Raw genomic sequence first — 17,500 nt, forward strand, 5'->3', positions numbered from 1 at the left:
CATGGACAGCTCCTATAGAAGAGAACACAAGCTCAGCTTTTTCTTTCCTCTGGGAGCCAACGCTGTGGCTTTTGCTGTAGACTGGAGGAAGAGAAGGCTTTTTACAGATAAATAACTGCACAATCTGTTTTTTTTTCTGACTTTTTACAGAAAGTGTCCCAGTATACAATCATCGTGCAGGCCACGGACATGGAGGGCAACCTGAACTTTGGGCTTTCCAACACAGCCACTGCCATAATAACTGTCACCGACATCAACGACAACCCTCCCATGCTGACATCCAGAACTGTGAGTTGCTACAAATAAGAGGAGTGGGGAAAGGGTAACAATTTGGAGGTGGACAGGCTTCTGGGTTCAAAGAAGAGGGTGGAAATGATTAATATGTTGGAGTAAAAGAAATAGAAAAGGCTTGACAGTGACAGACATTAAAGAAGAGAGGGAAGGAGGAAGATATGGAAAAGAGAATGAAAAGGGAGGGAGGGATGGAATAAGGAAAGAAGGAAGGACTACAACACTGTTATGTCCTTACAAAGGGAGATTTACACAAGGACAGTGAAGGAGGGTTATGAAAGGCAAATGGTACTTGCTTTGTAAAGGATGCACACACATACACACAAACACACACACACACACACACACACACGTAATAGTGATATTTAAAATGATGATTACATTACAGAAGGACATTATTGAGAGCAAGGTAAAAATTAAAAGTCCAAAGTAATGTACTGTATGTAATAATAAGTGAAGCGAGAGATTTAGTGTTCAAAAGTTTACTTCAATTTATCCCACTCTCTCTTGACTTAATCTTTACTCTAGTCCAGGGGTCGGCAACCTTAGGCACGCGTGCCACCATGGGCACGCGGGACCTTAACCAATGGCATGCTGGCAATATGTGTGCAAGAATGTTATTGATGTGTTGAAATCATGCCAAATTACAACGTTCACAGTTGCGCATCTGCTCAGTCCACTCTTGTCCGCCGCGCTGTTTTACACAAACACAGCTCTACTCTGCAAATAGCACATTTTTACAAAACAAGCTAAAACAAAAGCTGTCGGTTTGTAGTCTGTTTATCTTAGTTTGCAGGGAATCTTGAGATTTGGACAAATTCTTATAAACTTAAGCTGGCTCAAGAAACCATCCTCTCCGCTGGAGCGGTAAATATGGACGCATTATAAGACCAAAACAAATACATGTGGCTACTTAATATGCACGTGAATGACGCAATCGTTATGTTGTGTTCTTCATTCTTGATAATGATGCTGGTTGGGTTATTATTATTTTGCCACAGCATCGTTTCATTGAAAATGAGGTATACAGGACCTGCTTATCAGTCCATTCATCATTAAAGCTGGGCTTTTCTACGTCAACTTTTCGCTTCAGGCTCTTTGACAGTGATATTTTTGTCAGCCCATTTTCCACCAGTCAGGACGCTGCATACTAAAACCATGTTTCCATAATCATAATAATAATATACAATAATAATAATTACAGGGTCCTGATTATGAGAAATAAATGTTATCAAATGTTGCTATGGAATAAAATTACAGATTCCCTGGATATTACATTTTGATGTGATGTCATAATTAAACTTAATGTTTAAAAAAACTTAATGGCACACTAATAAACAAGAAATGTTGAAAAGGGCACTTCATATCAAAAAGGTTGCCAACCCCTGCTCTAGTCGTTTGTCTCAGTGCTGTTAAATGTTTAGATATGCAGGTGGAACGGCTGACATGGCAGCGGTATTTCTCACCGGCTGCTGGAAAGTGAAAAATAATTCTGAGCTATTATTTGGATGGTTTTTAATTAAATTCACAGAGTCACAGTTTTATTTGATGTGGAAGAGACATGTATTTGTTTAGAGGTAAAGATGGTCAAAAGTGGAGTTGGCGTGACTGCATTCCGGTTGCATGTTATGATGAAAATTCTTTCGAGGTGTCAGTTTGGCTTCAGGTGTCAGAATTATTCAGCATGTGTACTTTGCTATCAGCAGCAATGAGAGCACGAGCCTGTTGCTTAGCTCTGCAACTGCAGGGAAAGCGGCTGAGGCAGTATCAGCACTACAGTACAGACTCGGCTCTTTGAGGTGGTAGCAAAAGAGTTAGCATTAGCATTTGCCCTGGGGGGTATTAAAACCCTTATGATGATGAGTTAGCGCTGGCGGTAAGCATGTGTCAGCCATAGAGATCATCAGAGAGCTGCTACATCACACACAGCAGGAAATGTACAGAGAGGGGGCAGAAGGAAGAAAAAAGATACACACAAAGGAGATGGGGAGCAAAAAGAGAACAAAGAGGGAGGAGGAGTTGATGAGTGGACCACCATGTAAAGTCCAAGACGAAAAAATGGAAAAGATGATGAGAGAATGATGGGGAGAGGAGAAAAAATGAAGGATTATTTGGTCACAGGAGCTATTTTCTACAGCGGCAGTGATAAAGCATAGACGTCCCCTGTTGTAAATCAAAGGCCTTTCCTGACTCGGCATCCTCCCCTGATTTAGGATTCTCTATGGTGGCGTATTGATGATAGTGGCCAGTAATAAATTGATATTCTCTAACTGTATTCCACCATGTTTAAGTGCATTTCCATCATCGCCAGAGAGGGAAGTATAAGTATTAATACTATCATGGGTATTGATGACAAACTTTAGTGGAGGTTTTGGAGCCACGATGAGCAGAACGCTTTTACCCACTACCTTCATAAATCAACCATTTTAGTGGTAGGATAACATAAAAGCCATTTTGTTGAGAATGCAGGCCATTATGCAAATATTTAGCGTTTGCAATAAACCCCATAGATCTTTCAACGTGTCCCAGAATTATAAAGTTTGATATAAAGTTTGGGGAATCTGTCTTTAATGTTGATAATTAAAATTTCATCACACCTATCAGAGGCTGCCCTATTTTTCAAGGCAGCAAAGGGTGATGCATGTGTACAGTTATGAAGGCTTTGGGTGCTTATTCTATGTTGCGTACATCCTTTGCATTATTTCTGTGATGCAGATACAGTAGATGAGATAAAATAAAAAAAGTTATTTATCTCTTTTTTGTTTCTGCATACAGTACTGCAAGGACAAGTGTATCTCACATGGAATAGGATGTTCTGTAGTTACGTGTAGGGAGACCTACACCCATGGCCTACTTCCTTTACCATCCTCACAAAGTTCCTATGATGAAGTTCCCTGTCACTTCTCCTCTCACCTCTCTTTGCCTCCTTTAGTCTTTTCCCACTGCCAAAATAGTGACAGAAAGGTGAGTGTGTTGGCAAGAGGTGTTTTGTCAAGTGCTGGGAGAAAGCCAACTGGACTCTGTGCCAATCACAATCAAATTGTATACACCTCCTTTTCTTTAGTCCAGGAGTTGGGGACAAGATACAGTATCTTAGAAAAAAAAACCTGATCAAAGAAAATCTCTGCTGAAAGACACCACAGAAGAAAAAAAAAAAAGAAAAAGATATTCACTTTAAATTCTCATTTGAAAGTTTAAGGTTCAGTTGGTAACATTTTGTCATATTTGCTAAAACTGTTGCTATATCGTCACAGTAGTGAATGAGACAGATAATCTGTGAAAAAAAATCATTTTGCATTTCATCAGAATACAACATTTAAAATCTTAGAAATTTTGGATAGGATAGAAAAACACAATGTAATTCTGCTAAATAAAACACATAACACTCATTATGAATTTCACAAAAATTGTATATCCGAATATATTACACATTTTTGACTCAGTCTCCCTTTAAAAAAAAAACATTCCAGTGCTAGTTCCATGGTATCAGAATTTTGGATAGTCATCATGGACAGATTAATTGATCATGTGACAAGGGCTAGGAAGATTGGCAGAACGGGCAGCCAAGTGACAGTGCTCTGATCCAATGGAAATCACAATTGTCAGATTGACAGCACTCCAGTCCAATGGATTGGTGGGGGGGCACCAGGGGGTGCCACCCCTTGCCCCCCTTTTAGCCCCAGAAACTTGCAAATGCCATTTTCTTTCTTCTAAAGATTATCTTTCTCAGTAGATAAATGCTATTTTGTCCTTAAATGCTTACATCCACTGCAGTCCACAACCTTATTTGTTTTACTTTTGTATGTTGAATGGCATTTAATACTACAGTATCTAAATCAGATCAAATATTCAAAAGTTTAGAACTCAAGCATGCTCTGAACACTTCAGCATTGCATTTTGAAAGCACAGATGATTTAATTTCAGTGATTGGAGGGTATTTACTGCTAAATTCAATAGGGCTCATAGTTGACTTCCTGTGCCTCCTAAAGTTGGTATTTGCAGATCTTGTAAGTTTCACCATTACTTGCAGTGAACTGTCTAAAAATGAATTAGCTAAGTGATTGTACTGATGATATACTTTTTGTGTAGCGAATTAAAAAAACTGCCATGCCATGTAAGATTTCCAATGGGAAAAATAAACAAGACTTTTATTACTCAAGCTCTGGATGCCTCAAGTAACCCCACCCACCCTATAAAGAGCTAATGAGAGAAGAAATCTTAAACTGGGGTATTGATAATAAGAGTTGTGGTGGACCCATCAAAGTCTTCCATCATGTCTGGTTAACCCTTGTCCTTACTTGTTATTGTGCTGCTGCTGCTGCTGCGAAAGAAGATGCTCAAGGGCCTTAGGAGCTCAAAAGCCATCTCTGAAGTTTGATTTTATTGAATTGGCATCAGGGAGTCCCTGAACCAAACCACAGTAATAAACCGCTTAAGCACACACATACACACACTTAGTCTGACACAAACGTACGACAGCCTGCCTACTTATCCAATGCAGGCAGTGCATCAGGACCACCCGGACTTGTCTGTTGTCTTAAGAATGTCATTGAGTCTCTGAACAGCTCTCCAGACACAGCCCCCTAATCTGCCCGCTGCTGTCGGCTGTTTGCTGGGTGATGCGAGGGTTGCCAGGCAGGGTATTATGGTCTGTTTGAGTGTTTGGTCTGGGGCTTTGCTCTTTGATATCCTACACTCACATAAGCGGCTCAGTGGCTCTTCCACGCCTGTTACCCATGGTGACACGGTAACCGTATGATGCTACATGCCTGTTGCCTCCAGATGAGATGCAGACACGCCAACATGCTCACCTTCTGACTCCACGTCATTGGTTTACGAGTTGATGGGTTGTCCGTGTAGGTGGGGCTGTGGTCGAATTGTGTTTTACAGCGTAGCGGTGCAGTCGTTGCTATTGTTGGTTCGTCTTTGTGGGCTTTATCCCCTGAGCCTGTACAGCTTTGATCAATCCCCACCATAACAGACATATGACAGACAGCGGCTCACTCCTCATCAGGCTTATCAGGACAATGCACATGTGTTTGTACAGCAAGGGGACAACTAAAAGCCAGTCATATACACTCAAACAGCTGTTTTAACCCTCCCCACTGCTGGCTCCTTTCTGTTCATCCATTCTTTTCTCCTTTGTCACTCTGGCTTTCAAATGTATGAAATATTTTTGCTTGTTAAGGATGGGTGCTGGGAATGCCGAAAAAAGCACTGGAACTGGAACAACACCCCTGTGTGCATGTGCTTGCTGGTGTGAAACTGTGCTTTACTGCTTGTTTACTACTCAGCTGTGGTAAAAGGGAGATAATTAAACATACTCTACCTTAAAACCTGAAAGGAGGACTGCCTCTATAAAGACAAAAATGGAAATGCGAGATTTGTAGACATTGCCACATTCAAACGGCTCAATGGATCCCAAAAGACCTCAGCTACAGTCGCAATAAAGATATACTGAAGCAACAGATCACAAAGTAATGTTTTACTTTCTGCAGTTTTCCGGTGAGGTCCCAGAGAACCGAGTGGATCTTGTGGTGGCTAATCTGACAGTGATAGATGCTGACCAACCGCACTCGCCGAACTGGAACGCCATCTACAGGATCATCAGTGGAGACCCATCTGGGCACTTCACTATCCGCACTGACCCTGTCACCAACGATGGCATGGTCACCGTGGTGAAGGTAAGACGACAGCCTATCAGAACATGGTCATCTTAAAACTATCATCTCCTTTTCTGTGCTGGCTGTCCGATCCCCTCTAGATTTAAGCACAAGCAATAATAATAATAGACTACAGGGTTAAATGGGGACATGATGGCCATGGGTTTTTTGCCTTTCATATGCCCCCTTATGTCCAAATGAGAGATTGGAGGCCGCTACGCCCTTTAGAAACAGCTCATACACTCACACACAGACTTAAACACAATGGCTGGCCACTGTAGCAAATTAGGTATTGATTTCTCAATTACAAAGGCAACGGTTTTTATACACTCATAATGTTCTAGCTGCTGTGGTAAACGACAGCAACAAAACTATGTCTTGTAACAACCGGGTGTGTTTGTGTTCAACCTCTAAGACAGAGGTTGTTGAGAGGTTTTTAACCCATTTGCAGAAAAAAATACAGGAAATAGACAACAGAATAAAACTCTCTAGTATGATATTCAGCTTATATTCTGAGTGTAAAGTGTGTAGATGTGTCTTGTTGAATGCCCTTTAGCATTTGTATTTCTGTGTTCATCCATGAATGGCTCACTATAAATGTGCTTATCATGTCGCATGTAGAAATAACTTATTTATTCGCGTGACCCTGAGGACCCAGAGGTATTCTCCTCGTGCATCTGACTACTGCAAATCACATCTCACATCCTACAATAATGTTTATAAAATAGCAATAACATCACCCCGTAATTCCCACAGCACCCTGAGCAATGAGCATTGGCATTTTGCTTCTCTTCATTATCTCTAGATGACTGCCTTTTATAATCCCTTCCTCTCACTCCCTGGTGTAAAATTCAGCAGCCACGCGGGTAGCCGTGAGCTTTTATAGAGACCCGTGGGAGGTTATCAGGAAATCATAAAATAAGAGACAGGACACCCCCTGGGAAGAAACGAGAAACAGACTCAACAAGTAAACAGAGGGGCTTTAGCTTGCTCCGCGAAAAGGGAGCCGGAATGGTTCACATCAGACTCAATATAGGTAAAGTCAAGAAGCCATAAGAAGGTGCTACCTTGGCGTTCCTATTTTTACCAAGGCATCTGAGGCTGCTAGTACAGACATATAAGATCACACTGACTCCCAGGTATTCGCCAATCTCTCACAAGGGACCTGGGCTCTTCTGTAAACAAGGGCTGAGTTCTTAACCAGAACATGTCACACATTTATGCTGTTCTCTGGGGAGTTTATGAGACGCATTCTCATTTTGCCACACGGTAATAGAGCCAGTAAACAAACAAGCATGCATGAAAATACACAAACAGAGCCACTTGGTTCAAATGAGTCATTACAATATGTAAATCACAGCTTATGATAAACAGGAAAGATGACAGGGGAAGTGGAGAGGAGGAGAGAAGTGAGGCGAGGACAGATTTCCGAGGATTGGGAGGTGCAGACTCAGAGAAGACGAGGGGGTGGGAAGTTAGAGTCCGGCAGCACAAATTAAGTAAGAGGGAAAGAGAGGAACGAGTGAAGCGATACAGAGGAGATGTAAGATGTGATGGCTCATGGGCAAAAGATGGAAGCCGTGTTGTTGACCTCTCACCCCTCTGGCTTCCCTCAGGGTGTGTGTCTGAGTATGTATGCGTGTTTTAGCTAGCCTACAGCTACAGTATACTCTCGACCCCCCTGTGCTCTGAATACCACTGGCTGTTGATCAAAGAGACTTGAGCGTGGTTTGCCTGTAAATGGGTTCCCAGTGCACCAGTGGGGTCACACACCAATACACATCTATGTGCTTGTATTTACTCGTATCTACGTGCATTCTGCAAACACATACAAACTGTAACAACAAGCAAACATACGCTCTAGTGCCCTTGTCAACCATGCAGCCTGATTAAGAATATTTATTTTTTTTATCAGCATAGCTGTGCTGCCACACTGTCCACTGATAACACTCCGGCAATGCAACATACAGATGTGCTCAAAAACATTAACATCACCATCAAACACCACAGACACTACCCTTCGGTATTAATCATCACCCGCCTATTTAGAAATGTGCCAGCAGGACCTACCAACACTGTATTTGTTCTCTTTTTTATTTCCCTGCTTGTTGTTGTTGTCATTTGAACCTGATCGTGTAGTCTTCATTAGGAGAGCACGGAACTGTCACTCTGGTTTAGGCTCAGCTGGTAAAAACCCCTGTAGAGTACACACACACACACACACACACACACACACACACACACACACACACACACACACACACTCAAAAGGCAGAGCCATGACAGCACCCTATGAATAGTCTAAGCCCTGCTGCTTCTTCTGTGTGTGTGTGTGTGTGTGTGTGTGTGTGTGTGTGTGTGTGTGTGTGTGTGTGTGTGTGTGTGTGTTTAGAGACAATATCGGTCCAATTCATCAGAGGAACACTAGACACGGCATCTGTTCATTTATTATGTCCTTTATCATCAACAAGGTTCAACGCATATTCCCCAGCCACAAAAGAGAAATGTTGACAGGAGTTTTCACACTATATTCAGCGTAATATATGCATCAATACTTGACGTGGTATGCTCATAAAAAGTTATGATAATAATACTACTAATAATAATAATCACTGACTGTAAGATGAGGAAAAGGCTCGACTCTTTTTACCTGTAAATCAATAATTAAGACTGTAGCTTCAAGTAAAGAATATTTATTTTGACATAAAGATGAATTTATTTTTCCCACTGAAAAAGTAAGATAAAATGATATATACACAAGAGGGCATGATAAATACAGTCCAAAACAATGATAACTCTGCAATAAATACCATTTAAATGATATTTTGGAGGCTTCAGTAGGAGATGGGGTTATACTGGATTGTCTTAAAAGTTGTTCATGTTATTGTGTCTATTTGCTGTATAATTACAGTATATGCTGATTTTAAAAAAAATTTAAAATTAAGGGACTTCATTGTTTAACTCCAGGGTCCCTATTTCTTTCTTTATATCTGAAACGCAAGTATAAAACGTGAAACGCAAGTAGCTTTGTGGGCGCTATTGCTATTATACCGGCGGGATAAATGACTCTTGCGCAAATTAATAAATGCCTGTCTTGACCGGGTGCCGATGTTGCTGCGGCCTCTCGGGCGAATCTCCTCAAGTCTGGAGAGGATTGCTGCAGCCATGGAGCGTGGGCCTCCAAACGCACCACCTGCTCCTGTTGTGCCTCTTCCTCCTCCCCCCACTCCATCTCCGTCCACCCGCTCCACCAGGAGCATCATTGCCACTCCCGGACCAGATCCCGCCGGAGTGTCCAATCACGTCTCCTTAAGTCCTCCAATATGTCCTCATTTATGTCATCAACACATCCATGATTCATGGAAATGTTATCCAAACACCTGAAGTGCATGAAGCGCATTTTCAGTAATATTTTTCCTTGTAATTATGTATGGTTTGCAAAAATGGGAACTGCTCCGTCCGTGTAGATGAGAGAAGCAAAGTGTATGCGCGTTGTGCACACACTACGTTATGGCCAAGCATGAGCCCCTAAAATAGCATCTGAATAACGCGCCACTGACTTTAGACTAGCGCCACTGACTTTAGACCAGGTTTTTCCTGGTCAGTGGCGGAATTGTTTTCTGAAACTGCAAAATAGCACCAGGGAACGTTTGCGCCTGAACACGCCTCCTCTTTTCGCTGAACCACCCCAGGGAGCGCAAATAAATTCCCTAATTTACTGACGTGCGTCTGTGGAGGGAAAAGTCCGCTGTGCATCGGGTGCAAGATAGGAATGATACATGCATCGGTGTACAAAGTCAATTGCGCTGATTGCAAGATAGGGCCACAGGTATTCCAGAGTCACGGCCAAAGCCTATTCGAAAGAGCGCTGTTCGCCAGCAGCAGCAGCCATCTTCTTTGTTTTCAAGTAGCAGGGAATTCACACGGAACCGTCGCAACTTTGCCGTCCTTATGTTAAGCCTGCCCACCGACTCTATACATGATGAGATCGGCCTGACCAGAATTTGTTTTTTCCAGCTCACAAGCCAGCAGAGAGTTGCTAGACTGACCCTTGCTGCAAATTACATTTGCTGCCGCTAGGGTGCGTCTAGATTTCTAGACAATTGTACCTATTGTAGTGTTAAAATATAAAGGTTATTGGTGAAACATTGCTGTTTCCAGCCACTGCTGAAATCCAGCATTGGCTGTTTACAAAAATAAAATCAGCTTGAATTCCGTTAAACTTTCTATTCTCACACACTGTCAATATCTTCCTTCCTTACTCCAGCCAGTAGACTTTGAGATGAACCGTGCCTTCATGCTGACGGTGGTGGTGTCCAACCAGGCCCACCTAGCCAGTGGCATCCAGTCCTCTCTCGAGTCCACAGCTGGGGTCACCATATCTGTCCAGGATGTCAACGAACCCCCTTACTTCCCCACGAACCCAAAACACATCCGCTTTGAGGAGGGCGTCCCTGCTGGCACCAGCCTGACCACCTTCTCAGCCTCCGATCCCGACAGATTACAGATGCAGCAGACAATCAGGTACTGAGTTACTACAATAAATCTGACTACAGAATGTGAATCTTAATTGGGCTAATTCTTTTTTGTTTAATTTTCAAATAAACATGGCATGGAACAAACAGGCTTAGGCGAACAGGATATAGTTAACACGGGCATGCCAATTCCCCTCATATCCCTCCCCCACCCACAACCCAACCAAGATCAGGTCCGAACACAGACTCATACACGCAGACAGACACACATCAGCCAGTGCACATCACATCAAAAAGGAAGAAAAAAAGAAGGTATAAATAAATAAATAAGTAGATAAAAAGGCTCAGTCCTCCGTGTCGGGAAAAAGGCTGAGGGAGTCAACTAATTCTAGGAAAGGGTTCCATGTATTTAGGAATGACAAGAAGGAGCCTTTCATATATGTTCTAAGCTTCTCGAACTTCAAGTTGTCAAGCACTTCTTTAATCCAACGGTCGTGCGTGGGGTGGCGGGTGAGCCTCCAGTTGAACAAGATCAGTCTCCAGGCTAGCCAGGGCCCGCCTCAATGCAACAGGGAGGTCCGCATCAGGGGAAATGCCAAAAATGGCTGATAAAGGGTTAGGTGGGACAGTGTGATTATACTCAATATGTGTCAAAAATGTGTCAAAAATGCTCATCCAGAAGGTTGTCAATTTAGGGCAAGACCAGAACATGAGTATGGTTGGCGGGGGGCTGATTACACCTGTTACAGGCATCCCGGACAGTGGAGTATATTTTAGACAATTTTGCGTTTGTGTAGTGGACTTTATGAAGGACCTTGCGTTGGATTAGGCCATGACGAGCGCACATGGAAGAAGAGTGAACCATAGCCAGAGCATGGTCCTATTGTTGGTCCATAATAGCTGAGATCACTGTCCCACGCAGCTTTTGACAAAGTACGAGGGTTTGCGGAGGCTGGGTATAGTGAATCGTACAATGCAGAAACGTATTTCTTACGGTTGGGGTCTGTTGCCAGGAGGAAGTCAGTCAGGGTTTTGGGGGGGGGGGTTAGGGAAGTGGGGGAATGTCTTCTTGACAAAGTCTCTAATCTGGAAAAAGCAAAAGAGGTATGACTTTGGCAACCCATAAAGGGAAGAGAGCTCTGTGAAGGACGCAAATATGCCATCCTTGTATAGGTCCTCGACACTGACAATACCCTTACTGTGCCAGGTCCTAAATGCCAGATCTGAGCTTGAGGGTGTAAAGACATGGTTTTTAAGCAGTGGGGTCAAGACTGAAGAGCCCTGCAAACCAAAGTTATTCCTAACCTGACTCCAAATCTTAAGCGAGAGGGATACAATCAGGCATGTGCCCACAGGTGTTGAAGGCAAAGGGAGTTGGGAACAGAGGGCGTGAGCTCACCCTCTCCAAGTGTACCCAGACAGGTAGTGAGGCACAGTCGTCTCCCATCCATTATAAGAGTTTTTGCAGGTTATCTGCCCAGTAATATCATCTGAAGTTAGGGAGTGCTAGACCCCCCTCAGTCTTAGGGGACTGTAATATCGCCTTGCGGATCCTAGCGGGTTTGCTGCCCCAGAGAAATTTTGATATCGCCCTGTCCAGCTTGTCGAAAAAAGATTTAGAGATAAGTACCGGGATGTGCTGGAAAAGATAAAGAAATTTGGGGAGGACAACCATCTTAATCTAATTTATTTGGCCCACGAGGGACAGCGGTAAGACCGACCAGTGGTCAAAATCGCTTTCAGTTTTTTCGACCAGAGGTAAGAATTTTTTGCAGAACACGTCTGATGTGGCCTTTGTAATAAAAGAAACCAAGTAGGAAATCCGTCCTCAGCCCACTTAAATGATGATAACGAGCGTGGGAGCTGCCTGGCCAAAGGCTCGCTTTTCTGGTAGTTGAGCTTGTAGCCGGAATACGCACTGAACCATTCCAGAATGTTTCAAATAACAGGAAGTGAGACGGCTGGAGATGTACAGGAGCAGGTCGTCCGCATACAGTGAGACTTTATGAGTTGTGCCAGATTGTGTGATGTGCTCAAAACCTTCCTCCGAGCGAAGCCAAACAGCCAGAGGTTCGATCGCGAGCCCTGTCTGGTGCCTCTCAGAAGTGAGAAAAGAGGTGTCTTTAGTTTGGACTGAGGTCATCGGGGATAAAAATAACAATCTGACCCAGAGGATAACATTTTAGCCCAGGCCGAATCTGTCCATATTGAGGTCCACATTGAGGAGTGAGATTGGTCTATAGCTGCCGCAAAGCAGGTGATCTTTCCCCTTCTTAAGAATTAGGGAGATAGTGGCCTTCGATAGGGTGTCCGGAAGGCGACTCTGACGAAAAGCCTTGTTGTATACATCTCTTAGAACTGGCGTGAGGAGATTGGAAAATGTTTTATAATACTCTATATAATACAGTGTAGCCATCCTGCCCTGGGGATTTACCACTCTGTAGGGAGTTAATGGCTCCCTGAACCTCAGCAGTGGTTATAAGGCCACCCAAGTCATTCACGGATTCAACGTCTATTTTGGGGAAAGTTATATCATTAAGCGTGCAGTCTGCTTATGGAGGGCAGTCACAGGTATACAGTTCAGCATAAAATTCAGAACATATTTTATTAATGGTGACAGGATCAGTGTGGCTCTCGCCTGAGTTAGCTAATGGCAGGAATTAGTCGTGAGGTTGCCTCAGCTCTGGCCTGATGAGCCAGGAGCTTCCCAGCTTTATCCCCTGACTCGAAAAAGCGCTGTCTAGATTTGAGCAGACGAAGCCTGATTTTATTCGTAGATAAGAGATCAAAGTCTGTCTGGAGTCTAAGACGTTCTCTGTAAAGGGTAGAGTCTGGGTCGGCTGCGTGTTTGTCATCGATGTCCTTAATTTTCCGTCGCAAGTCCGCCGTTAGGGACACTTCGACTCTTTAAATTAGAGACGCAGGAGTTAAGCTGTCCTCTGATATAGGCTTTCGAAGCCTCCCATAGTACGCCTCTGTTTGTATCCGGCAAATCGTTCAACTCGAAGAATAGAGACAGAGAAAAGAGAAGAATAAAATAAATAAAAATAAAAAGGGTGGGGGACTCAAACAACACAACCACACACACACACACAGAGTCCTCTGACCTGAAAACCCTGTTAACTAAATGTATCTTGAGCGTCCATTGCACAGCAATATGCCGTCTACACATCCACATGGCTTCCCAGTGTCCCCAACTCCCAAAAACAGCAGAGCAGTCCAATATCAAAACAATATCAGAAAACACAGGCCATCGGCTTGGCAGCATAACGTGCATAAGGTGCAGTACTCAAGGTCTCAGCGTCGTAACCCTAACCCTAAGTAGGTTAACAAAAAAACAACTCTGAACAGAAGAGGCACAGCTAAACTCTAAGAAAACAGAAACATGGCTGAAATATGTTGCTACATCACAGCCTCGGCTATCTGAGGTCCACAGCGGTCTCGTCTGGGCCAGGCAAAGAGTCAATTCAAATGTACCAGTTGAACGCTAGCCACACCGGCCAGGGCTAGTAGAATCTTTAACATGCAGAACATAATACACAAACAGCCATAAGAAAAGCTTGGGGTGACATTAGCAAAGAAAAGTTTGAGGTAGCATTAGCCGTTTATAGCTATGAATCTTACCAGTTCAGCATGCAGCGAAGTGGGGGATAAGCCTGCATTACCAGGCCAGATGCTAACAATGGCCCGCAGCCGAGAGCCGTGAAGTGACATTAGCCCCTAGTGAGGGAGTGAGGCTAGCAGTAACCAGCTATTCGGGCAGCTTTAGCTTAGCCACTATGTCGCCAGGCGAGTTCAATCCTCCGTGGGTCCTGAGCTGCGTCGGTGCTGAGAAGAGATGAAATCTTGGGCAGCCTTATGGGAGGTGAGGCCGCGTTTCAACCCCTCCCCGGTCTTAATGAAGAGCTTGGCGGTGTAGTGCAGTGCCAGCCTGAGGCCCAGGTTCTCTCATCACATCTCGGTATGCAGAGCGTTGTTCGACCACTTCGGGAGAGTAATCCTCAAATATGTGAATCGGGGAACCCTTGTAGTTCAGCTTGCCCCGAAGCCTTCGAGCCTCATGCACAACCAGCTCCCAGATCTGAAATCTGTGGAATCGCATCACGACAGCCCGAGGCTTTCCACCAAGGCCAGGTTTCGGAGCTAACGTGTGGTGTGCTCGGTCCAGTTCTGGGGCTGAGTCCAATATTTGTTTGCCAAGAACCTCAACTAGGAATTGAGAGAAAAAAAGCGTCGGTTGAGCACCTTCAATGTTCTCAGGGAGGCAGACTATTATTATGTTATTTCGACAGGATCTGTTTTCCAGATCGATGGATTTAGCTTGTAGCCTAGCGTTCTCCTCAGATACTGCAGCTAGCTCGGCCTCCAGGGTTTTCATGTCTTGACTCATGATGTTGGCAAATGTAGGGAATCATCCCTCTTCTGGACATCTTTCTTCGACTTGCTGGCCATCCTCTCGTCATGGCGAGGTGTTGCCGAATATGGTTAAATATAAGTGGATATTTGCAGCATTTTGGCTGGACTGTACAGAAGGTTAAAGATGAAGAGAGTCAGAGCGAGGGACAAATGCGACTTACTCCATCATGTCTCCACAACGGCTACCATTTGGGCTAATTCTGACATTTTAATAGCATGCAGTTAGTTTAAATTCATTCTGGTGCAAAATCATTTAGTACTTATTATTTAAGTTCTATTACATATGAAAAGTCTCTAGACCCAGGAAAGTAATGCTTAATTGAAGTCTGGCTAGCTGCATTGTAAGTAAAAGCCTGGCAGAAATCCCTCCATATGCACTTACAGCATGCTTAAAAGAATCTTGGATAGGTTCCATGTCATTAGTTGGGGTCAAAGTTCAAAAAGGGGACAATATTTTGGCATCCCCCATCTCTCAAAGTCTTACTGTGCGAAGTTTATGAGACACTGGAGAACTCTTAAGGATGGTACCCGTAAGGAGGGTAAGGTTAATAGGGAGCAATAGCCTCTGGGGTAATCAGAAGACTGTGCATTCTGTAGATTTCATGCGCACATACATGCAGGTACACACGCACAAGCAGCGAGAGAGAAAGAGAACAGGATGGAGGGAGGGGCAGAGAATAAAAAGAACAGCTGGCTCGAACCCAAATGCCTGACACAGCATTATGTCCACCTGCAGTGTTCTTTCTCTGCGCTAAGCCTCCCTGGATTTTAAATGTAAACCAACCTTTAAATGACCAGAAGGCCTTTCGTCAGTCCTGCTGTCAACTTGACAGTAGCAGTGATTGCATTATGGCCTTTCAAACTTAGAGGTAATCTATTAAGTACACTTTGCTATGTATTGATGTTGCAAAGAGAAAGCTTTAGATTCGGGGTGTTTCCACTCATGGACACATGAAGAATATCCTTATAGATTACAGTGAGTGTACTGGTGTAATTTATAACTGGCACGGTATAGTGCAGCAATTGAGTTGATAACATGGCAGTGGCATTAATACCACCTCCTTCCAACACCTTACACTCCAACAGCCCCTTCCTTCCCATTTTCTCTGGTGAAAAGATCTAAACAAATTTGCCAGCTAATTTTCCAGCAAATGAGAGTAAATTGGGTGTACATTATAATTTAGGAAGACACCAAAAGTCACCAGCTGGGCTCTCTCTCTCTCTCTCTCTCTCTCTCTCTCTCTGACACACACTCACTCACTCTCTCTCTCTCTCTCTCTCTCTCTCACACACACACTCACTCTCTCTCTCTCTCTCTCTCTCTCTCTTCACTTTGACCTCTTTGGTTTCCTCCCTGTTTTTCCCGAGACCCCTGCAAGACTGCAGTACTTTACTTCTTGGAAATAGGTTAGCCTTATTACAAACACACTGTGGTCTGTCACGGTCTCCTTAACACAAACACAAACCAAATCTCCAACCTCTGCTCTGACCACGTGAGGAAGCAGGACTGTAGACATGGCAAATCCACCACCTCCTCCATTATGATCCATCTGGATAGGATCACTATCAATCCCCCTGCTTTACACCAGTCCCATAAAAGGTATCTACTCTAGAGTTATGCAAGGGCACTAATCACAGCTGTTCCCTCAGTCTGTGGAATTCTCAATATTCTGAAGAAAAAGAAATTGAGAGGCTCATTCTTGCCAATCAGCTAAAGCCCTGTACCGTGTTCGCATCACCCTATTACAATTTCATTTTCAAACTTGTATTACACAGAACTGATCTCAGTGTGCATATCTCAAAACCCCATCAATCAAATAGTTCGCTGACATCTCTTTGCATGGGGGGTACATTTAGATATGACACCACAGTTTGTATTATGCGTAATTTATGGCTTATGTCTTTGCATATGACAAAGAGCTGTATGTCTTTGTAAATGGATGGTGGAGAGACAAGGCGAAGATTTAGAGGGAGCCGTAAAAGTCAAAAGTAAGGTGAAAAAAGACCTAAAGGATTGTGGAGGGAGGCGGAAAGAAGCTGAGGATGGTGAGCTGACACCAGGTCAAGGTTTGAATTTGAGAGGTGCTTATCAAAGGAGGGACAGACTGACAGTGTCCTGTTGGGATTGGGGAGGAGGCAATGTGAACAGGAGCAGAGGCATCATGCATCACCTGTCAGACACCCGACCAGTAAGGTCGAGACATGGGACTGGAGACACTGGCATAAATGATTACCCAAACCTCCTTGGCTAAGCTTGAGACATGCATTTTTCATCCTCAGGGTCGGGGGTTTGAAAAATAAATGTCATACCCCTCCCTGCTGCTTGCTAAGATCACTGTCCTGCCAGGCATAATCATACATCCAGCTATACTCACACACCAACCAACTGAACCATATGAGAGAAACCTTCAGGTAGAGGAGCTTGGGAAAGCATTTAAAATAAGCCACAGGAAGATATAATTATTTTTAACAAAATATAACATTCAAGCCAGATTATTTTTTTAATTCAAGAGTAAGCACTAGAGTAAACAAGGACTGTTTACCTTTCCAAGAAAACAAAAAACTGGCAGAGCACTTCATTAAAAAGTTAGAGATGGGGACTGCCAATTGCCCACAATAATGTTGTTGACAGTTGGGATTTGTAAAGAAAAAAAC

At 43.6% G+C, this 17,500-nt stretch overlaps 1 protein-coding gene across 1 annotated transcript in view; it reads left to right on the forward strand.

Annotated features, from left to right (window-relative positions):
- The window catches only part of LOC120558693 (cadherin-4-like), a 262,013-nt gene that overhangs the window by 223,622 nt on the left and 20,891 nt on the right, over nucleotides 1-17,500 (forward strand). Inside the window, exons 9-11 of the mRNA XM_039799837.1 lie at nucleotides 151-288; nucleotides 5,790-5,975; nucleotides 10,222-10,478. Of these exons, the coding sequence (XP_039655771.1) occupies nucleotides 151-288; nucleotides 5,790-5,975; nucleotides 10,222-10,478 (581 nt within the window). The remainder of the gene's footprint in view (nucleotides 1-150; nucleotides 289-5,789; nucleotides 5,976-10,221; nucleotides 10,479-17,500) is intronic.

The sequence above is a fragment of the Perca fluviatilis genome, chromosome 5, assembly GCF_010015445.1.
Source record: "Perca fluviatilis chromosome 5, GENO_Pfluv_1.0, whole genome shotgun sequence".
Lineage (NCBI taxonomy): Eukaryota > Metazoa > Chordata > Actinopteri > Perciformes > Percidae > Perca > Perca fluviatilis.